Source organism: Myxocyprinus asiaticus, chromosome 7, assembly GCF_019703515.2.
Source record: "Myxocyprinus asiaticus isolate MX2 ecotype Aquarium Trade chromosome 7, UBuf_Myxa_2, whole genome shotgun sequence".
Lineage (NCBI taxonomy): Eukaryota > Metazoa > Chordata > Actinopteri > Cypriniformes > Catostomidae > Myxocyprinus > Myxocyprinus asiaticus.
In genome coordinates, this window is record NC_059350.1 from 39290001 (window position 1) to 39313557 (window position 23557).

The 23557-nt window shown below is 36.7% G+C and overlaps 3 protein-coding genes across 11 annotated transcripts in view; 2 read left to right on the top strand and 1 right to left on the bottom strand.

Annotated features, from left to right (window-relative positions):
* Positions 1-944, top strand: part of frg1 (FSHD region gene 1) — a 5898-nt gene extending 4954 nt beyond the window's left edge. Inside the window, 3 exon segments of the mRNA XM_051702253.1 lie at positions 128-219; positions 533-643; positions 908-944. Of these exon segments, the coding sequence (XP_051558213.1) occupies positions 128-219; positions 533-643; positions 908-944 (240 nt within the window).
* A 904-nt stretch (positions 945-1848) lies between these two features.
* Positions 1849-11141, top strand: asah1b (N-acylsphingosine amidohydrolase (acid ceramidase) 1b). The gene is made up of 14 exons (XM_051703342.1): positions 1849-2016; positions 2288-2334; positions 3239-3329; positions 4853-4939; positions 5104-5182; positions 5283-5357; positions 5521-5566; positions 5746-5890; positions 7291-7345; positions 7719-7800; positions 10011-10142; positions 10502-10625; positions 10712-10768; positions 10869-11141. The coding sequence occupies exons 1-14, from the start codon at positions 1939-1941 to the stop codon at positions 10956-10958; spliced, it is 1188 nt and encodes a 395-aa protein (XP_051559302.1). The 5' UTR covers positions 1849-1938; the 3' UTR covers positions 10959-11141.
* A 486-nt stretch (positions 11142-11627) lies between these two features.
* The window catches only part of LOC127444115 (pericentriolar material 1 protein-like), a 68366-nt gene continuing 56436 nt past the window's right edge, over positions 11628-23557 (bottom strand). For all 9 annotated transcript variants that reach the window (XM_051703313.1, XM_051703314.1, XM_051703310.1 and 6 more), the window contains 7 exons: positions 23323-23449; positions 14195-14346; positions 14044-14113; positions 13777-13964; positions 13549-13641; positions 12618-12741; positions 11628-12316 (listed from right to left, as the gene is read on the bottom strand). In XM_051703313.1, the coding sequence (XP_051559273.1) occupies positions 12291-12316; positions 12618-12741; positions 13549-13641; positions 13777-13964; positions 14044-14113; positions 14195-14346; positions 23323-23449 (780 nt within the window). In that variant the 3' untranslated portion in view covers positions 11628-12290. The remainder of the gene's footprint in view (positions 12317-12617; positions 12742-13548; positions 13642-13776; positions 13965-14043; positions 14114-14194; positions 14347-23322; positions 23450-23557) is intronic.

Below are 23557 nucleotides of genomic sequence, written 5' to 3' on the forward strand. Positions count from 1 at the left end.
CATTTTTCACAGTTTACATAATGTATTTTATTTGAGCATGGGACTATTGCTTTATCACGTAACTATTTACACTTTCCATGAATGACAATTATAAACATGATTTTTCATAGTTGTCTTTCCTCCGCAGATCCGTTCATGTGCAGAAAAAGAGGAGAAGAGAAAGAATGATATTGCTGATGAAGACAGGGGTGATGTCAAGAATTGTGAGATCAACTATGTGTGAGTGGTTGCATTTAGGACCTTTAGTAAAATGTTAAAATGCAGTATATTAGGCCTTCAGTGAAATAAATATTGGAAGTTTGGGAGGAAAATTTGTACATCACAACACCACAGGTAAAACAGGTACAGACCAAATTACTACTGACAGTTCTCATAAATGTGTCACTTCCATTCAAACTCCACTCCAGACAACTAGCATTTTATTTCCCCACAGTACATAATAATAAAATGTAGGGGCCGGATTCTGTAAGCTAGACCCATTTCCATCCAAGCTGAATTAATGAGTATGTTTATTGTGAATGACTTGCTACAGGAAGAAGTTCCAGATTTTTCAGGATCGGAGGCTGAAAGTGAATGAGGAAGACGGCAGCATGCTGAAAAAAGTGAGAACAGATGGAAAGTTCCATGAGGTGTTGCTAAACAGGTAAAATCTACTGAGGTTTGTGATAAGCTTAATAATAACAGTATGTAGCCCAATAATTTAACATTCTGGGTGGATAAAAAATAAATAAAAAAAAGAGTCAGGTGAGAAGTGCTCATGATTTAGATGTATTTGTATAAAGATGTATGTGATTTGTATGTATGGTTGTTTCATAGACCATCTGGTATGATAACTGTGAATATGCAAACCATTCTACATCATTTAGAGTCGGAAATTATGTGTTGTTGTTTTTTGTTTTTTTCTTAGGAGAGCCAAGATGAAAGCCGACAGGTACTGCAAGTGAAACCTGGAGAATCATATTTTTTTTAATTATCATTTATTTCAAAATAAAATGGACTTTGCCGACTGATAATACATCCTGTTTCTAAATGTGCAGATAGCTGAGTAGTTTTTTTTATTAATACATTTTAAGGCATGTTTGGGGTGTTTTATATTTTATATAACAAATTTCACCGAGCCAAGCACTTTATTGTCATTGTAGTGGTACAATGAGATTTAACTTTCTTTGTGCTGTCATATGGCCAATAACAGTTCAGTTGAAATAGAAATAGAAATATATTGCTGCCTTTTTCTTGATAAATTTATAGTAAAAAAAAAAAAAAAAAAGAAAAAAAGAGAGAGAATTATTCCATGTTTTCATTAACATAATCACAGCTAATTTTCTTTAACCTCTTTTTGTGGCTTTCATCTCCTCACTTTCATTTTTTTTGTGGCTTTCATCTCCTCAGATGTTTTATCTGACTTTTAAATAAATAAATTCTCAAATGATCACTGAAATGTTACGTTCTTACATTTTACAATATTGCATACAGGGCGCAGCTGTGTTAAACCACTCAAAACTATTGAATATTGATAGCATCAAAGAGACTCTTTAGTCACCGGAAAATGCATGTTTTTGCATTTCCCTCTGTAACCGTTAGATGGCGCAATATGTTCAAACTATTGTTTACGTGCCAACCACTTTACCTGTTTAGTCTGTTGTTTTGAGAAAGATTCTGCCTCTGTTTCTGCTTACAAGACTTATTATAAAAAAAAATTTAAAAAAATAAATAAATTAATTAAAAAACCCGGGAAATAAGAGACGATAGCACTACAGCTTTGGTCAACTAAAACCGTGGAAAAAAAAAAAAAAAAGTACAAAGTCATCTTTTATTTTGTAACTCCGTAACTCCCCCAGTGTCTCGTGGTTTTGCGCAGATCACAAACTGTCACGAGGATCATCAGTAGCACTTCCTCGTTCACAGACGCGGTTCTGAACGCAGAGGACGTGTCTCATCATGAACATCAAATTAAACTTATGCTGTTTTCTTTTAAGCTATATGTTTATGTGCTTGTCTGCACAATATGTGCCTCCGGTAAGTCCCATCTCAAAAGCTGTTGTTGTTGTTGATGCTTATTTACTGTGATATCATCTGCTCATTGAATACATTTTGTTTTTACTATACTGTAAATTATAATAACAATAGAACGGCAATATTTTGCGCTTATACATCAATAACATTCCGTTAATTTATTACATAAATGACCCAGTTGGTGCTGTTATCAAAGTGGAAAGTCGCTAAGTCACTGTTAGACAACACCTGTTTACTATAAATATGTGATTAATGACTGATCTTCATATTACAGTACACTGAAGATTGCAGAAATGGCATGTATCCTCCAAACGGCCCAACGTAAGTATAAAAACCGAGATTATGTATTCTATCCTACGCACAAGGAACAAACACTGACGGTATAAAACAATTTTGTAATAGCAGGGCGGATGTACGTCATTGTTATGAAAATATTCATCATAATTACACTTTTTGGATACCCCCTTTTAATTAACATGTTTGGCTATTCCATTAATTCCAGTGAAGACAAATCTTAAAAGGAATATTTCGGGTTCAATTCAAGTTGAGCTCAGTCTACAGCATTTGTGGCATAATATTGATTACCACAAAAATGGATTTCGACTCGTCCCTCCTTTTCTTAAAAAAAAAAAAAAAAAAAAAAAAAAACTTCAAATCGAGGTTACAGTGAGGTACTTGTAATGGATGTGAATGGGGCCCATTTTTGTTGGGTTTAAGGGCAGACATATAAAGCTAATAGTTTTCTAAAAGCACTTGCATTAATTCTTTGGTTAAAGTGGTGTATTATTTGAGCTGTAAAGTTGGTTAAATTGAAGGTTTATGGTCATTTTAGGATTTTAGTGTTTACGGTGTTACAGCGTTATGGCAACAAAATTTTAAAATTGGATATAACTTTACACAGAAAAGGTTAGTAAGTGATTTTATCACACTAAAATCATGTTAACACGCACATTGTTTACGTCTTCTGGCTATACTTTTGAAACAGTGAGGATTTTTGCTTTTTTGAATGAAAAGGAGGGACGAGTCGAAGTTCATTTTTGTCTCTATGGTTTTTACATTTTAATGTTCAACAAGCACATGAATGTTGGTGTTTAGGTGTACACAAACTTTTGGCCATATAGTGTACAACACCAGTTCAATCAGAATTTCAACTTTTTTTTAACTTATTAAAAAAATGCATTGATGAGAATGAAGGAAACAGACAATGTATCTCTGTATCCTTAAGATTTAAAGGTGATGTTCCTTGGTATACTGTTGATCTGGACTTGCCACCCAGCAAAAGATGGACAGATGTTATCACAAACAAAAAGAATGAAGTAAGTTGATGCCCTTACCGATTCAACCTTGTTTCAATCTTTAAGGTGGATGTAATTTGTAAACAAAATTTGTTAATTTAAGCGTGAGACAAATTGACTTGGTTGTAAATAGTCTACTTATGCAGGAGGAAGTCCCCAGTGTTCACACGGTCATGGAAAACACAGAAATATGAGGGAATGTTCAAGTTGTGTTTTTTAAATTCTTGGAATTAATAAAATCTCAGAAGTTACGGAATGTATTTAGTGACTATATATTTTCTAGGTTTTCTCTGCTCTAAAATATCGTTTTTTGTACGGCTAGATATTGCTTTTGTGTAGAGTAAAACATGCACACAAGCTATTGTGATTTCTGATTCGTCAGTAAATTGTTCTTTTAAGTCTGTTCTTTTCAATGAATCAGTGGAAACGGTTCACAGATCAGTCTAAATTATTCTTTTGCAAATCGGTCTGTGTCTAAATTACTTTTAAAATTTGAATCCAGCAATCACTAATGCCTGGAATGGTCATAGAAATGTCATGGAAATTCATCGGTCAAAAAGGGTCGGAATCACCCTGCACACTGCTGTAGCAGAAATTCTTATATTTAGCAACGTATCAGTCCTGTTCTATAGGGAATTTAATGTTAGATTTCAGATATCTGGTAATCTCTTCTGATTTCTGTACTGGTGAACTTAATTAGTGAACTGAAAACTACAAATGTTAGATCAAATGATCTGATAAGCAGGGGCGGAGCCAGGAGTTTTTCACAGGGATGGCCTGGCAGGGGCCAGCGATCAGTTTGTAGTGGCACAGAAAAACAAAGGCAGCATTCCGTTCCGGGGTGGGGGGGGGGGTGGTGATACAGTGACACCCGGGACAGGGAGGTGCGGCGACCTTGGTGTGCACACATGTTAAGACTCCTGTGTGTTGCGGTTGTATAGAGACAGTTCCACCTCTAAAAACTAAATTGTGCCCAAGACAAAAAATGACCCAAGCGGCAGTTGCGGCCACAGCCACCCCTGGCCACCCCCTAGCTCCGCAACTGCTGATAAGTGCTGAAATGTTCTTGGATGACTCGGCAATAGGGCTGGGTATTGATACAGATTCCCCATCTCGATTCCGATTCACAAGCTCTTGATTCGATTCCGATTTCGAGTCAGTATCGATTCATATAGGTATATTTCAGTTGTAATGTCCATTTTGCTTATGAAAGAAATTCTCTTCCAGCTATGATATTATAAATCATATATTTTGTGACATGTTTATTGTTTAATGCATAATTTATACTATTTACATTGATTTGTAGAACACGTACTAAAAATCGGTACCGTCTCTTTAAGAAAACCTTCAGTTTTTTTTTGTCACAGTGCGCAATTTGGTCTCATATGCGAGTGATTGTAGAGAGTTGCGCATATAGTAAAAGGTCGATCTTGGGATTTAAGAGTCAATATCGAGATTGTTCAAATGAAGATCGATATTTTAACCCAGATCACTTGGTGAACATTACTCTGATGTTTTCAAGAGCTGATTTGCTTTGCTTTTAGATGGTGAGCATGATTCAGGCTATCCGAGATCTTGCAGATGCCTTTGTTCCCAGCGGGAAGCTCATTGATCTAGTGGACAAGGATTTGGTGAGTTATTAAAGAATATCTGTAGTCTGAACATAACACTTTGTTTGTCAGTGAGTTACACTGAACTACTTACCTGATCCATCAAGATCAATTCCCACAGTAAAGATGTAGACTGCAATATCTCTGGCCTATCTGCTTGTGAAAAGTGATGTGTTTGTCCTCAGCCCTTGATGGTGCCTACCTTACCCTACCCTTTCAATGAAGAGATCAGAGGAATTGCATCAGCATCTGGTGTTCCTTTGGGTATGCAGTGTGTTACAAGATTATTATGTTTAACATGGCTAAATGAAACACTAATTGCATTTTAATCATGCATCAACTCGCATGTTTTTCTTTAAAACAGGCGAGGTTGTGCTCTTCAACATATTTTATGAGGTTTTCACGGTTTGCACTTCGCTGGTTGCAGAGGATGTAAATGGTAAGCATGTTGTCGACTAAGCCAAGATCACGTTAATGTTTGAGAGATTTTTCTTTTCTTCATATGATTGGTATTAAAAAGTTCAATCTGATATTTTACTATATAGGCCAGTTTGTTTGTTTTTAGACATGTCCATAAAGGCATTTCCATCTGTTTACTGCAGGCAATCTTATTCATGCAAGAAACCTTGACTTTGGACTTTTCATGGGGTGAGTTCGGTTTTATTACTACAGACTGAGTCTGCAATGCAATGTTTGGCTTTTGTTTTTAACCTACTTCCTGAAATTATTATATAGTACAAATTCAGAAACAGCAACAGTTATTTGAATGCATTTGAGCAACCTTTTTACCTGTGTCCATATTGTTCTCTGGTCACTCCTGCTCACAGATGGGACATGCAGAACAGGTCATGGGTCATCACAGAGAAGCTGAAGTCAATGGTTGTAAACATTGACTTCAGACGAAACAACCACACCGTCTTCAAATCCACCAATTTCGCTGGATATGTGGGCATGCTCACTGGTATTCGTCCGGTGAGGACTGAGCGAACTAAAAAAAAACACTTTGTAAAGTGTTACCAAAATAACTTCTATTTACCTACCTTCTTGTAATGATAAACTTGGAACATATGAGCATATATATATGAGTAAATCTGATGTTTATTGTAAATTGGTATATGTCTCACCACTGTCATGACTGCTTTGTTGCTTGGAACTGCACCCAAGTCTTTCACCCACTGTTGCACTTGTGCATATGGTTGTGAGACAATAAAACTGATTTGATTTTTATTTGATATGTAAATATCAAGGCAAAAAACAGTTTGTTAAAGGGACAGTACACCGAAAAATTAGTTCCGTTGCCATTTACTCTCAACGATAGCCACATATCGTTCGAAACCCGTATGACTTTCTTCGTGGCACAAAAAAGAAAAGGTTAGTCACTGACAGCCTCACAACCATGTCCACGCTAATACGTTTTCGTTTGAAAACGCATATTTTTCTATACGTTTTGGCCTTTCGTCCACACTAAAACAGTGAAAACAGCTTTTCGAAAACGTTCTCCCAAGTGAATACATTTGAAAATGCTGTCTTCACGTTGTAGTGTGTATGGGAAATTGAGATATCGGAAAACGGTTACCTATTTGTTGTCATGTGAAGCAATTACATGATCCATTCAACCCAAAACAATCAAGATGGCGGTCCATGTTGTAGAGACATTGTGCCCGATATTCACTTTAAAAGCATTGTTAAAGATAAATGTTACTTTGTACAACCTTCACATTGCATTGCTTCAGAGGAGACAGAAAGTTTACTTGGAATTGTGTCCGGCGATGGAATACGAGGACAATTACGTTTCAGACCGTACATGGAATGGTGATATTTCACATATGCAGTAAGGGGATTTAAGAGTTTTCATACGCTTCAGTGTGGACGAGAAACTTTTGAAAAACGCTTGAAAACGCCAGTGTGGAAGGAGAGCGTTTCGAAAACGAAAACACCGTTTTCAAATGTATCTGAATTAATGTGGACATGGCCTCAGTCACCATTTACTTTCATTGTTTAGAAAAAGATGAAAGTGAATTTTGACTAAGTTTGTTCGTTTTTATTATTCTTATATTCGTCGTAACGTCTCCCCATGTGTTCCATGGAAGAAAGAAACTTGCACGGGCTTGGAACAACATGAGGGAGAGTAAATGATGACAGAATTCAAATTTTTTGTTGAACTATTCCTTTAAGTTTAAAGCTGCCAGAATGAGGTTCAACATTAAGACTACAAGATCCAGGGTGACCTTTCATCTCAATTGTTTTCTGTTTCACTTCTCCAGTTTAACAGGAAGTGAATTTATAAAAGGGAATTGTGAAAGCATGGATTGTTTGTCCATCATTCCATTGCCACTGTCGCTGACTGTGTCTCTGTCTTCCTCTCTTGGTAGCACACATTCACCCTCACTATGAATGAGCGATTCAGTCTGGATGGAGGGTACATTGGTGAGTCTTTGCTCCTTTATTCCCCCTGCTTGGGAGATGATTGCTGAGTCATTAGAGATTGTCAGAAATACTTTGAAGCATTACAAATGTTATTATTTCTTCTGGTTTAAGACACATTTAAGATGCCTTAGTTTATTTGGTTAGAAAGGTGTTTCCTTCCTCCTGTAGAATCCCAGCAAACACAGATCGTTCCCCTAATGTTAGTGTTTGGTTATTTATTTAGGAACCAATGCTTAATGTTCTAGGGATGTTCTTTTAATTTTTTTTTTATTTTTTATATAACCTAAAACGAATGTTCTCGGAACTAAAAATTGTTAGCTGGGATGACATTTAGTTGTACTGTAAATAAGGGAAGGTATCTTGTGAATTACAGGGATCTTGGAGTGGATCCTGGGGAAGAGAGATGGCATGTGGATGAGTTTTCTGACTCGTTCTGTTCTGGAAAATGCCACCAGGTAGGTTACGGAGGAAAGAAGAGCAGTACTAGCTTTGCATATTTGGGTAACACTACTTGAAGCTTGTGTATATAATGTATTCTAAAGATATTCTTAAAGTGTTGTAAAGGTATTTATAAAAATACACATTACAATACATTATTTCTAGTCATAAATAATTGAATCCCAGTTATAATACATTACAATACACACCTATTCATGGTTATTCCTTTAAAGAGTGTATTGCTTTAAAATAAGATATAACATGAAACTGGGTGTTAATCATGGGTTTAATTCATTATTATCTTTTAAAGGTATATGAATCGGTATTATGCCTGTGGTTACATTATTCTCGTGAGCATATAACTGATCAGTTTTCTAAGGTATATTATACAGTAAAGCATTAAGAATACATTTATAATTAATTATATATACAGGTTTTAAGTGGAGTGTTAGCTGAAATAAGAATGCATTTAAACTGCATAAGCAGGGGTATTTAATGTTTTTAAAATCAAGTACAAAAAAGCAAATATACAGTTGAAGTCAGAAGTTTATATACACCTTAGCCAAATACATTTAAACTCAGTTTTTTCACAATTTCTGACATTTAATAGTAGAAAACTTTTCCTGTCTTAGGTTAGTTAGGATCACTACGTTATTTTAAGAATCTGAAATGTCAGAATAATAGTAGAGTTAGTAAGTTATTTTTCAGATTTTATTTCTTTCATCACATTCCCAGTGGGCCAGAAGTGTACATATACTTTGTTAGTATTTGGTAGCATTGCCTTTAAATTGTTTAACTTGGGTCAAACATTTTGGGTAGCCTTCCTCAAGCTTCTCACATAAGTTGCTGGAATTTTGGCCTACACCTCCAGATAGAACTGGTGTAGCAGTTGAGTCAGGTTTGTAGGCCTCTTTGCTCGCACATGCTTTTTCAGTTCTGCCCACAAATTTTCTATCGGATTGAGGTCAGGGCTTTGTGATGGCCACTCCAATACCTTGACTTTGTTGTCCTTAAGCCATTTTGTCACAACTTTGGAGGTATGCTTGAGGTCATCGTCCATTTGGAAGACCCATTTGCGACCGAGCTTTAACTTCCTGGCTAATTTCTTGAGATGTTGCTTCAATATATTACACATAAATTTCCTTCCTCATGATGCCATCTATTTTGTGAAGTGCACCAGTCCCTCCTGCAGCAAAGCACCCCCACAACATGATGCTGCCACCCCCATGCTTCATGGTTGGGATGGTGTTCTTCGGCTTGCAAGCCTCACCCATTTTCCTCCAAACATAACAATGGCCATTATGGCCAAACAGTTCAATCTTTGTTTCATCAGACCAGACGACATTTCTCTAAAAAATAAGATCTTTGTCCCCATGTGCACTTAAACTGTAGTCTGGATTTTTATGGCGGTTTGGAATAGCGGCTTCTTTCTTGCTGAGCAGCCTTTCAGGTTATGTCGATATAGGACTCGTTTTTACTGTGGATATAGATACTTGTCTACCTGTTTCCTCCAGCATCTTCACAAGGTCCATTGCTGTTGTTCTGGGATTGATTTGCACTTTTATTACCAAACCACACTCATCTCTAGGAGACAGAATGCATATCCTTCCCGAGCAGTATGATGGCTGCATGGTCCCATGGTGTTTATACTTGCATACTATTGTTTGTACAGATGAACGTGGTACCTTCAGGCGTTTGGAAATTGCTCCCAAGGATGAACCAGACTTGTGAAGGTCCACAATTTTTTTTTTCTGAGGTCTTGGTTGATTTCTTTTGATTTTCACATGTCAAGCAAAGGGGCACTGAGTTTGAAGATAGGCCTTAAAATACATCCACAGGTACACCTCCAATTCAGTACACCTCCTATCAGAAGCTAATTGTCTAAAGGCTTGTCATCATTTTCTGAAATTTTCCAAGCTGCTTAAAGGCACAGTTAACTTAAGTGTATGTAAACTTCTGACCCAATGGAATTGTGATGTAATCAATTAAAAGTTAAACAACCTGTCTGTAAACAACTGTTGGAGAAATTACTTGTGTCACGCACAAAGATGATGTCCTAAACGACTTGCCAAAACTATAGTTAGCTAATATTAAATCTGTGGTTAAAACATTAGTTTGAATGACTTCAACCTAAGTGTATGTACACTTCTGACTTCAACTGTATATCGAACTCTCTTTGGTTGATTAAGATGATGATGCTTTGCATAATGCTGTTGTCTTCCCTTAGTTATGAGGATGCCAAGGCACTGCTGTCTGACACTAAACTGCTGGCTCCAGCCTACTTCATCCTTGGAGGAAATCGGACAGGTCAGGCCTGCATTATTACCAGATCCAGAAAACACAGCATCAGTCCTTTAGAGTAAGTCTTATATCACAAATTTGCAACACTCATGCATTTAGATGTTGATTTTTAAGTAAAAGATTAAATCCAGCACAATTTGGGGTAAAATACAGATTTAGTTTAGTGGGTAGATAAATCTGGATTTGAGGTCAATAACCATTTCTTAAGAAAATGTTAGCAGCCATATCTACTCTGTCAGACCTCTGATTGATGTACAGCATATTTATTTGTATTTACTGACACTGCAGTCAGTGCAATTATCAGTGCTAACTTTTTGTAATTTTACATGGCAACTGAATCTTAAACTGATGATTAAGAACGGTCACATCATGTTTTGATATTTGTTCTGATGTGTTTGTCGTTTTTATGTATTTCAGGCTCGATGTGAAGAATGGCAGGTGGTATGTATTGGAGACTAACTATGACCACTGGAAAGAGCCTCTGTTTTTGGATGACCGCAGAACTCCAGCTATGAGATGCATGAATCAGACCACACAGGCTGTGAGTTATGCTAACCTTTATGCAACATTTTAGTCAAAAGTTTGTTAAAACTGGAATGTTTGCATTTATACTCTGTTCTCTTTCAGAATATCTCCATTAAGACTGTCTATGATGTCCTCTCCACCAAGCCAGTCCTTAATAAAGTAGGTTCATCAATTTATTACTACCCATTATTTCCCAGCAATGTTTTATAGCATATTTTATAGCTTGTTCCTTAACTCTTCCCCTTGGGGTGCTGTGCAGTTGACCACATACACTACTCTTATGGAGGTGTCTAAGGGATCATTGGAATCTTTTATCCGTGACTGCCCCAACCCCTGCATGCCGTGGTGATGGGCTTCAAGATTTTCTGCGTTACTATAATGTTTTTTTGCACATTAATGTATCATACAAACTTTTAATTGTTGGGCAGTTAAATAGTAGTCTTAAATTTTAAACGGTTTGCAATACCTGCTTTTGGAAACATTTGTGGGCACTATTTGGTTTGTCAAGCTTAGCTTTGGGTCATAATGTCAACTACAGTTACATTTAAGAGCTAACAGCCACTACTACACTTTGTCCAAAGATTATGTCAAAGTAATCATTAATTGTAACCTCGGGAGCAGTTATGGCTTAGAACTATAACAGGTTGTAAATTAGTATTTTCTTTTATTGATTGATTATTTCTATATATATGTTTTATTTTTAATTTGCATACAGAAATGTGTACAGTGTAACATTTTAACTTGATAATCAACACTAGTGCCTCTTTGCTTTACTTAACCTCATCAGTTCTGTTAAATGCAAGAGGAAAAATGATCAAACAAATGTACATGAATATTTGTATACTATAGCAGTATACAAATCTATGCAACAGCACAGAAAGCATCAAGGAACTGTGTAAATAATTGCCATGGGAATATTGGTGAAGAATTGCATTAATAAACTAAACTAATTTTTTGACAAATAAAAACCACTCTGACCACCAAAGCCTGGTTTTGTAAAAGAGCCATCACTGCAGGAAAAGGGTAAAATCAATGTTTTATTCGCTTTAAATCTCAGTCTAAACACTAAAGAATTACATGAGGTGAGAACCCAAGCAATGGCAACCATGCCTTTAAAAAAAAGTTACAAATAAAAGCAAGAGAAAACATTTAAAATAGTGCAGTAAGGTAAAACCTCAGCCCTCTGGAAAAGGGGGAACAGAACAATGAGACATCAGTACTAGTATGTGATTCAGCTCTATGCATTACAAACTTCCATTGTGCCCTGTATAATCACATTTGCAAGAAGTGTTGGAGGGTTTCGGAAGTAATCCCATAAAGAAAGCATAACCATGCCAAACATAGGAACACAAAAACATTTTGCACCCCTTATACTAGCATCTTAAGCACCTATGAGAAGCCTGGCTTAAAGAAATGTACTTACAGACTATAGAACAGCATATAGACAGAGCTCCTTCCAAATTCTCCATAAAACAATCAGAATAAAACTACCTGTACAAGTATAGAGAGACCTCTTTTTCATTACTTGAACATTTAGATCATACATGCTGACAGGCTTCTAGACCATGACTTAGCTTAGCTGCTGCCAATAAATCTTCAGGTACACTAATAAGCTCATTATACAGTAATGTTGCATGAATGATGGTTCATAGTGCCTTAAGCCAGATCAAAAAGGGCATTCTTATGCACTCTGGGCTCCAATGGTTTCTAAAAGGAAAAATAAATGTGGTGATTGACACAGTAAGTCCTTCACAGGGATTTGCTAATATGAAGATACTGCATTGGCAATGTACAGCTTTGAATCTGAATAGTCAATTTATTAAAAAACGAACACAATATATATATATATATTTATGTAGTAGTGTTTTAGTTAACTTCTGACTCGCTCACTATCACGACATTATTCAAATATAACATTTTAATTTATCAAAATTAAGTGACTTCAGCCCTGGCATAAGGTTTAAATGTGGCATGGAGTAAAAGTTTGAGTAAAGTTCAATGGAGTTACCAGGCTCTTTGAGTGCTTGAGAGTTTCCCACCAGTCCTGTAAGACCTTCCGTTGTTCCATTCAGAAGTTCAGTTGTCAAGTTATTATTTTGCTGCTCTTCAGAGATCCTCTTACAAAGTTGTTCCTGTACAAATGAAAAGCAAAGAATCATTTAAAAACAGCACACTTTGGAAACATGCAGGAAACAAATTGTATCACACATTTTAAATAGTAGTCAAGCGATATCAGTTTTTAAATGACTGATGCAGATACCGATTTCTAGAGAGCAGAATGTCTGATGTGTGATATAAATGTTTATATGTATAATACAATTTCTGAAGTAAAACGAACACTTATTTCATACAATATTTATTTAAATTCACAAACTTGGGGAAAAAAAAATATTATTCAATGACAGATCTATTGGTGGATTTTGGAACTGACAGGTACACTTCTTTTATTGGCCAAGTGAGCACTATAAATTGCGAAATGGCCAAATATTAGTCGATTAACTGGCCTGGACGATATATCGGTCTAACACTAATTTGAAAGGATTAATGTCTCCAACACTTTTGAGAGTAGGGATGCCATAATATGGAGTAGGGAACTATCATAATCCTGAGACCTTCAGATTATGCAAAATAACAGGAACATAGCTCACAGCAGGCAATTTGAAGTCAGTAAGGTTTTTAAATGGATTTAAGGTGGTGAATGTGGTGCTTTGATGGCTATAGTGACGATACTTTTAAAGGGAACTTTAGACAGGCAACATCTTTGAGAGCATTTTAATGTGCCTAACATCTATAGACTGTGAGCGCGCTCAAACCCTCGTCCAAATGATGTTTCTCTAAATTCACTCCCTTTAAAAGAACCGCTTCTAAAATTTCAATGCTAAAAAATAAAAAGGTCGACCTGGGCCATCCCTATTTGAGAGAAGACCTCAAACTCCTACCTCACACAGAACAGACATTTGAAGAGGAAGATCCTCCACCTTCACAAAGTCTTCCTCATCTGATCTCTGGCTAGTATTTCCAGATCCAGCATCCTATGTTTCATCAAATAAATGCACACAGGCCAACACTCAGATAAACTTACTAACAATAGAAAGATAATTTGGTTCTCCAAACTGATATGACATGTGTATGTGTGAGAGAGAGATGGGGGTGGGGTGGGTACATACATCTGAGTTGATCATGACTGGGGAGTCAGAGTCAGGGCTGGCTGTGTCCGACCCCTGAGCCGTGTCTTGGGGTGAAGGGGCAGTACAGACCTCCTTTTCCTCTCTCTCTCCTTCTGAAGCAGTTTCTGCCTCCTCTCTGGCCTCTGGACTCTGAACAGTGTCTTTTGATTCAGACTGCATGCTTTTCACTGGTTGAGACAAAGTGGGAATGTTTCTGGAGGTATTTACATTAATGATAGTACATTATAGAAAACATGTTTGGCATACCTTGGCTGTTTTCTGAGCTTTCTAGGTCTGATTTGGTTTCCTCAGTGACTTTGGTTTGTAAGGCTGAACACTGGAAGAAACCAACAGGTCATGATGTAATCTGTCTGTGGCGTGTCTGGTTATTTGTTCTCTCATGTGCCTGTTATCCCACCTGTTTCTCTTCAGTAGTGTTGTCCATGCTGGCTTGAAGTGATGTCTGCACTTCAACCAGTTCAGCCTCAAATTCCTCGATCTCCTCCACTTCATTTTCATCCTCTCCACTGCCGTAGTTACACAAAGCCTGTGTCTCTGCTTTAGACAGGCCTGAAAAAAGGACAGCACACATGCGACACAAAGTAAAACAGATTGCAGTACAGATACTTATCAAAGTCAAACACATTACAGAACAGTTTCTACCTATAGGTGATAAGATGGCCAACCTCCAGCAAACACTCAAATGTCACAAAGACTTTATCTGCTGCACAATTTGTACATTTAAAATAACATAAATACATGTGCAAAAGTTTTAGGCACATTAGAAGTTTCACCAAATTTTTTTCTTAAGTTGATTATTTTATATTTTCTGCGTTAGTGTGTCAATATGAAATATCAATTTTAGATCTCCAAAGATTCCTTTTGCAAATAGAATAGAAAAGAAGTAAAACAAGGTAATCATGATTAATTGCATTATTTTTCATAGTTTAGGCCCATTTACACCAAGTCCGTTTTTCAGTGCGATTGTTAGTTGCAAACAAGCTTTTGAACAGGAACAATGGATTCCCATGTCGCTATTCACACCGGGTCCGACAAATTGCCCACCGACAATACAAAGGTTTTTTTACGGAGTGGTCCCTTTTTTTGCGATGAAAACTGACTGGAAAAATTTCAAAAGGCTCTTGTTATTGGTCAGTGTCACTGCAGCTGCACAATCCAGTGTGTTGGTGGCACTAATCAACTGGCAAACACTGGCATTGGACGTGCTGCTAATACACCCCCACGAAAATCATATACTTAAAAATAAATAGCTGCAGTTTCTGAACTCTTTGTACTGCAATCATTAACCTAGTCTGTTTTTGAAAGTCTGCTTATTGTGTTTTGTCTTACCTGTACATTATTTAATATGTATATTACTGCACCTGTTATATTCTCATGGCATTAAAAATAGCAGCGAGGTTCTGCAATTCATTTGTACTAAGCTCATAGTACAATATCCTGTTAAAAGACTCTTTACATTAAATATTTTACTGTTGACAAACAAATTGCACAATTACATTGCTATTTTTATTGCAGGGATAATATAACAAAATACTGCAATAATTTAAATAAAGAGAAGACTGTGAGCAGAGTTTCTTTTATATTTTTTGTAATATTACGCATCATGTTTTAGGGGCCGTTTACACGACAACGTTTTCAACTAATTCGTTTTGGCTGTTCGTTTACACGACAACGGTGTTTTGGGGCCTGAAAACGCAAACTTTTGAAAACGGGTTTCAAAGAGCAAATTTGTGAAAACGATGACGTCATGCAAAGAATGATGGATTGATAGGCATCAATTTGAGATGTATAATTATCAGTATGAATACTGGTGTCTGTGCAAATAACAATAATTAATTTATTAATTTGGAGTTTTTTGTATGGTGTGTGAACATTGTACAGTAGGCAGAACCTGCAATTTGAAAATCTTGAAATTAATGTATGGATTCAGATGGGAAAAATTTATTTGTATTTTAAATGTTATTTATTTATTTACTTAATTTTATTTGATGTACCTTTACCCTGCAATTCATTCACCCACCGCTTATGTATATAGCCTATAGACAGAGATGTGATGCCATGTACAGTATTCAATATGCTTAGAATATGAAAACATGAGGCAGTGAAAATGCATGTTAGATCCAGTGTACACAAGACCTCTCTTCTCCGTCAGAAGATATCCATATATCAGAGTTCTGTCTGATATCCAAAACCAGTCAACATCAACAGCTTTTTATGTTAACTTACTCTCCTACTAGCCCAAGTGTCAGCAGGGGGAATACAGAAGAAGGCAGGAGACTAAGGCTATGTTAAGACTGCAGGCAAATCGGATGTTTTCTCAAATCAGATCTTTTCAGGCAGTCTGTCCGCACTATTAATTGCAAGTGATCAAATCAGATTTGCACGTTCAGACATAACCAACCAATCTGCATGGGTTGCTTTAGTAACCACGCAAGCGTACCCACGTGACAATGCCTTCAAAACAGATGCAGGAAAAATGGAGGTGCATCATCTCGCTCTCCAAATAAGCACCCTGTCCAGTCGCGGTGCAGAACCCCTCCGTCGCACAAGAAAACTCAGCAACGGGGGAGACTGGTAAATATTGTGATGTTCCATGCTGCAGTCACCGATTTTTGACGTCGTCGTTGTGTGTCGCGTTAAGAGTGACGCAAAAGTCCATTTGAAATCCGAATTGAGCAGCCAGAGCTTCCGGACTGGAAGTTTGACATATTAATCTCTAGCATTGACAGCTGAACGCTGAAAGGTCCAGGCAGGAAACTAGTATAAATGTTTGTAGAACAGCAACAGCACTGCCTACTGAAGTTCGTCTTGCAAAATCGTTACGGATTTGGTGTGAACAGGACTTTATCGCGATAAAAAGATCAAAGATTTTGAAAGTGCTGAAATTTGACTCTATAGTTACTTTTTTTTTCTGTTTAAAACACATTTAGTTCCTTCTTAGGATAGAAAAGAAAACATTATGTAACAATAAAGTTTTATTAACATTTTCCAAACAAAGCCTTCCACAGTATAAAGATAGGTATGCACTAAAATAGCACAAATAGCACAAAAACTCTCATCCTCCACAATATAAATAGGTCGGCAGGCTTTGACTATCCATTTTGCTAGCACCAGTGTCAAGCGCTGCTTTGAAATTTTAACTCCACATGAAAAGCGCTGAAGAGAACGGCCAAGTTCAGAATGGCATACTACCCATACTATTCCTACTGCTTCTCCCATATCAATATATGGCAGAAATAGTAAGAGTAATATGGTAGTAGCTGCGCCACCTTCTCTGTACTATTTTTGGGAGTAGCATACACCCCCCTAAAGCGGCAGATACTCTGGGAGTGGTGATTACTGCTATTGGAAAAGGTCATGAGGCATCAGTGTATTACTCCCTACTAATTCAGAGTCTGGGGGATGGAGCTTCAACTCTCTCAAGAGATTATGGGAGAAAGATTTAAACTTGGTATTGGAGGAAGGAGTGTGGGCTAGGATTCTAAAAAACATCAAGTCTACATCTAGAGATGCAAGGGTGCGCCTTATGCAATTTAAGACACACCCACCTGCTGGCGATGCCAATCAGAAGATGGGGACACAACCCATGTTTTTTTGGTGGCGTGTTAAGATCCAAGAATTTTGATTGAGGGTTCAGAGTTTTATGTGTAACGTATTGGGCACTCAAATTTGTTTTGCCCCAGACTCTGTATTTTAGGCGATGGGGCGGTCATTAATATAGGGGATAAATACATACGAAACTGGGTCCAAGCCAGTGTTATGATCGGCAGACAGGTCATTCTTAGGGGATGGAAGTCGGCTGGAGCACTCTCATTTCAAGAGTGGTACACGGAGATGGGCAGGGTAGCGGCATTTGAAGAAATGTCATATAGAAGGCTAGGCCACCTGGATTTATTTAATAAAAAAATGGGGCAGCTATTTAGCCATTTTAGAAGGCTCTCGGGGAGTGGCAGTGGAAAGAGATTTGTAGTTTTAAATATGTGTGATTATTATTATATTATATATATATTTGTTTGTTTTTTTTTCTTTTCTTTATTTGTTTTGTGTGTGTGTGTTCTCTGTGTATCCTCAGGCTTTGACCACAGGGATATTTGTTGAGGGTCAGGGTGGGGTTGGGGATTGGGAGGGGAAAAGGGAAAGGGAATAATGGTGGTTAAAAGTTGATTCTGTGTATATATGATTTGCTTTTCTGTTTCATTGGTGAGAATCAATAAAAAGCGTTAATCGGAAAAGGAGTAATATGGTTGTATGTAATTCCAAACAAGGACAGCATCTTGTTCTGCTTTTAGTGCTGCACTGCCCACGTAATGATACTTCATCTGAATTGTCTTCTGTGATTCTTAATTAATAATTAATTAATTATAATTAATAATTATATTTATCACACATATACATTTGCACATATACAGTGAAATTCTTTTTTTTTCCACATATCCCAGCTAAGCTGGGGTCAGAGTGCAGGGTCAGCCATGATACAGCACCCCTGGAGCAGATAGGGTCAAGGGCCTTGCTCAAGGGCCCAACAGCGGCATCTTGGTGGTGCTGGGGCTTGAACCCCCGACCTTCTGATCAGTAACCCAGAGCCTTAACCGCTGAGCCACCACTGCCCGACATAAAGGGGTCATGTCATGAAGAATCAAATTTTCCTTGATATTTTGACATATCAGAGGTCATTGTGCTATAAAAACATACTGTAAGTTTCAGAACTAAAAATATCCTCTCCAGCCCAAAAAGAGCATTTATTGTTTCCACTTGGGCTGGGTATGGATACGGATTTCCCGATTCGATTTGATTCCGATTCACAAGCTCTCGATTCGTGTCCGATTCGATATCGATTCATATGGGTATATTTCAGTTAAAAGCTTACATATGAAATAAATTCTCTCCCAGCTAATTCTGTAAATTATACTGTACAATGGACCTTCTAACGAGGTACAATATGAAAATATAAATTTTACTATTTATATTTTATTAGTTTTTCATCATTTTGGTCACAGTTTAGCTTTTTTAAAAAGAACAAATCAATGTATTTAATCAATAAATATAATATTATATTGCATATATTTGATTTAGTTACATTTTTATTGTTTTATTTCATAATTTGCACTATTTACAGGAATTTACATTTGTTGAACACGTGCTAAAAACAGGTACTGTCTCTTTAAGGGAATCCTGCATTTCTGTAACCAGCGTCTTAATAAATGCATGTTAACGAGAGAGACTTGGGCTGTGTCTCATTTGGAAGGCTGCTGTATATAGAGTGTCCTCCTTTAAACAAGCCTTGTTTAAACGAGACGGCCTTCGTAGGACAAACGGAAACGGAACGTAACATGGTTGCTATGACAGCACACCACTCTTTAACAAGCACGAGCGCTTTGAGTGTGAAGGGAACAAAGTGCCTCTGGAAGGGAATGTATGAGGTACATTTTAGGAGAGTTATAATGTTGTAAAGAGAAAAGAAAATTGATTTTACAGTTGTACTTTTAGTCTAATACTTTATTTTAATTATATATTAATATAATTATACATATTATATACTCTGTACCCATCTACTGAGGTACTTCAACTTGGGAATTAACATTACTTGCGTTTGAACATCATATTTACGGGCAAATTGGCGTCATTTTTTTTTTTTAGACATTTCCATTAGGGCAAAGAATTGTGGGTTGTGAGTGCCCATGAAGGATACACCTCACGCATCCTCCACATTCCCGTGAAAGAATGTCGCATTCGAAGGCTTCATTCGAAGTGTCCTACTCGCTTTTCTGAAACGAGACAGCCTCGATGACGTAAGGGGCCGACAAATGCGACCTCCGGAGGACGCAGCCTTCCAAACGAGACACAGCCTTGAATGGCGTTATCTCATCTGTGCTATGCCTGATTAGAATTAAATGTTTCTTTTTTTGTTGTTTATGATCAATAATTGACTGTAAAGAACAGAGAGGGTATTAAAAGAGACATTATTCAGTGACAAATGGGTCGTGTGTATCTCGTCCTTGGACACATTAAACAGAACAACTTTTACTCTCAACACACACTGAAAGGATCTCACAGCTGAATTCTCCACCACTATACTACACAATTACTGGCGAGTGAAAATCTAAACATTTACCAGCCAATTGACGAATATATAAATTTTTAGTTGCATAGTGCAAAATTTGGTTGCAGATGCGAGTGATTTCCTCTCAATGTAGTGGAGGACTGCGCACAGAGAAAAAGATCGATCTTGGGATTTAAGTATCAATATCGCTCAAATGAAGATCGCGATGCATAGGAAAAATCAATATTTTTACCCACCCTTAGTTTCCACCCTGCAAAAACGACTTGTTTTGAAAAGGCCCCATTGTGACGTAGAAGATAGGGAGTCATTTGCCTAACCCCTGCCTCCACAAAATACGCAATTGTCGAGGGCCGGTGAGTTGACATAGAGAGAAAGCGGCTTAGATAATGCAACTATGAAAGTGGTCCTATTTTAAGGATGTTGTTTTTCTGGTTGTGGAAAAACTGCATCTCTGCACAGCCTTCTGAAGAATCCCAGTATTAGGAATGAGTGGCTAATTCAAACGAAGTACCTTAACGCATCAATGTGAGATTATATGTTTGGATTCTGTGGATTCATGGATTAATTCTTCTGAGAACCAATGATTCAGGCTTTTCAAAAAACTTGCATTGAAAGATGTAGCAGTGGCAAAAATATTGGACATGCCAGTTAATGCCGGTGAGTAATAAGTGCAATTCTAATGTTTCATATTTTCATATTTTACACTTATGATAATACATTACAGCAAACATGTTTGGCATACCTTGGTTGTTTTCCGAGTTTGCAAACATCGCTTATTTCCTGACACGGGATGCGTATTGATCAAACAAGGGAATCCCCGGGCCGACCTACAGCTTGATACACATTTATTAACCCTTCACATTTGCAGCTTGTGTTGGATTATTTTCACTGTTTAAATAGCCTTATTTTATCACCAAATCTTGTATGCCTGATAAGTATTGGGGGGAAACATTGTGACGATTTGTTCAGTTTTAATGTATACTTTACATAAATTGGGACATATGTTCATGTTCATATCAATGATTGCCTGGACTGAGTGCCTAAGGGGATTTCATAAATAGCTTGTAAGTTTTCATTCTTTCATTCTTGTAAACTAAAGTCCCACACTTGTAATGGTGGGAGGGTGTCTGCTTTTCAATGATGTTAGCCAATCAGAACAGTGAGCGTGTCTTAAAGGTGAAATGGGCCAAAGACAGGGTAGAAATGTATGTAATAATACATCGACCTTTTTTTGTGCAAAAAACTTTACTAACACTATAAGTGAACTTTAAGAAAAGAAAAAAAAAAGAAGGAAAACAAAAAAGATTTTTATATATATATTATATATATTTATATATATATACATACATACACACACACACACACACACACACACACACACTACCGTTCAAAAGTTTGGGGTCACTTGCCTGAAATGTTTCTCATGATCTTAAAAACCTTTTGATCTGAAGGCGTATGTTTAAATGTTTGAAATTAGTTTTGTAGGCAAAAATATAATTGTGCCAACATATTAATTTATTTAATTACAAAACTAAAATTGTATTAAAAAAAAAAAAGTTTTTGAAATGGATGACTTGGACCGAATAATTAAGAAAAGCAGCCACTAAGTGCCCAGCATATGGATGGGAACTCCTTCAATACTGTTTAAAAAGCATCCCAGGGTGATACCTCAAGAAGTTAGTTGAGAAAATGCCAAGAGTACCTTTCTGCAAAATCTAGGCAAAGTGTGGCCACTTTGAAGATGCTAAAATATAAAAAACTTTTGATAATTATGTTTTCACAACATAATTTCCATTTTTCCATTTCTATTATTCCATAGTTGTGATGACTACTACTATTCTAAAATGTGAAAAAAAATAAAATAAAAAATAAAATAAAGAATGAGTAAGTGACCTTTTGAACGGTAGTGTATATGCATGACATCACACCTTTAAATTCCACTTTACAAAGGCCGCAAAATATATTATTTTTGTCACAAGTCCCATCTGGGTTTGTTTTGTATAAAACATTTGTGTTTAGAGGTCCTTTCTCCATCACTCGATCATTGACACGTCAGTGAAATGTCCCCGGACACATTGCAAAGGTTCCGTCCTATTCCAACCAGAGTTTAGAACTCGCACGGGGCTGAACAAAATTAGCAAATGTGTTAATTGCAATAAAAAAAAATTGTCACACGTTAAATATTTTAAATTAATTCCAAGTGTTATCAAGTTAATTTCAACAGCTCTAATATAGTTTCTTTAAATGCTCCAATAAATTAGCCAGCATCTGGTAATTTTACAATTATCAGCACCAGCTGATAAATGTGCTCAGTGGATAATACAAATGTTTTGCTTTCAAATAATGTTTAATTCACTTTAAACCCATATATAAACTTTAGAACTTATGTGATTTCTCTCATTTTTTTGAGCTTGCATAAATAACATTTAATTCACAGAAATTACTGCTTTGTGTATTGTGCATGCACAGTTTATGTTTGTGTGTGTAGTGCATGAAATTTATAAAGCGTACCAAGTACCATATTTTCCTGGAAATAAAGTCGAACCTGATAAGTCGTCGCACTGGGTCAAAATTGCGTTGTTTAGTGAAAAAAAACAAAACAAGGATAAGTCGCATCTCTGTATAAGTTGCACTGACAGAGGTTTCATGAGACAGGAGGCACTAGGACCTGGGAGCAGCTATATGACTTCCCTTCAGCCACTCAGATGTCAAATGCGCTACATGAAGATTTAAGTACCTCAGAATCTACACAGTGTTTTTGGGCTTGTTTTAAATGGGAGAATTTGCTTTCAAGTAATCGTGTGTAACAGTTGCTCATATTCTGTTTATGTTTCATGAAAGAAACGCTACAATAAGCCACATCTGTTAACAACATCTGTAACTATGCTGTGCATAAATAAACCACTTTTAGTCTGTGAGTAAAATAATATGCCTGTTGTATTCTATTCATTCATTAACGTTAGCGACTGTCTATCTGTGGATATTTCTGATTTTTGCAACCCTTTTTGTAATGTATTAATTGTCCTGTTCACTGACTGAATGTTTTAACTATGATGAAATGTAATATTGTGGGCATTATGTGAGGAGTTGCATTTGTCAGCAGTCTAGAGATTGTTGGAACAACAATGTTATGAAGACAAAGTATTTAAACTGTTTGCATGAAGTACTTTGTAAAGGCAAAATATTCTGAATTTGCCATTTTAAAACACTTCTATTGTCTCTATGACAGATGTTTTCATCTGTTTTGGTGCATGCTGACCAGCCAACATCAGTTATGTTAAAATTATGTATATGAGTCACTTCGGACTATAAGTCGCAGGACCTGTCATATGATGAACAAAACAGTGACTTATATTCCGGAAAATACGGTATATAGTTTTAAAGGTGTATCTTACACAGAAGATTATCATCTACTATGTTTCAAGAAAAAGTACTAACTTTCTCTATAATGGAGATAAACTCACTTATAGAAAGAGGCAGTCCATCTCCCTCCTCTTCCTCCATTTCAGATGCTTCACTGCTCTGTGCATCTTTCTCCTTCTCCTCCTCTTTCTCATGGAGTGCTTCTCCCTGCTCTGCCTCATCCTGATCCTGAGAAATTAATCAATTTAAAGCCAAACAAATTTATGCTTAGAATAACAAATAACAAAAAATCAATTCAAAATCCATAAACAAGTTGTTTGTGCAAAAACAACACAA

What these genes read in the sequence shown, in the direction of transcription:
- asah1b (XM_051703342.1), top strand. Translation starts at nt 1,939, where the DNA reads ATGAACATCAAATTAAACTTATGCTGTTTTCTTTTAAGCTATATGTTT. An exon ending in AGCATCTGGTGTTCCTTTGG is followed by an intron (nt 5,183 to 5,282) that starts GTATGCAGTGTG and finishes TCTTTAAAACAG; the next exon opens with GCGAGGTTGTGCTCTTCAAC. An exon ending in GACTTTGGACTTTTCATGGG is followed by an intron (nt 5,567 to 5,745) that starts GTGAGTTCGGTT and finishes TCCTGCTCACAG; the next exon opens with ATGGGACATGCAGAACAGGT.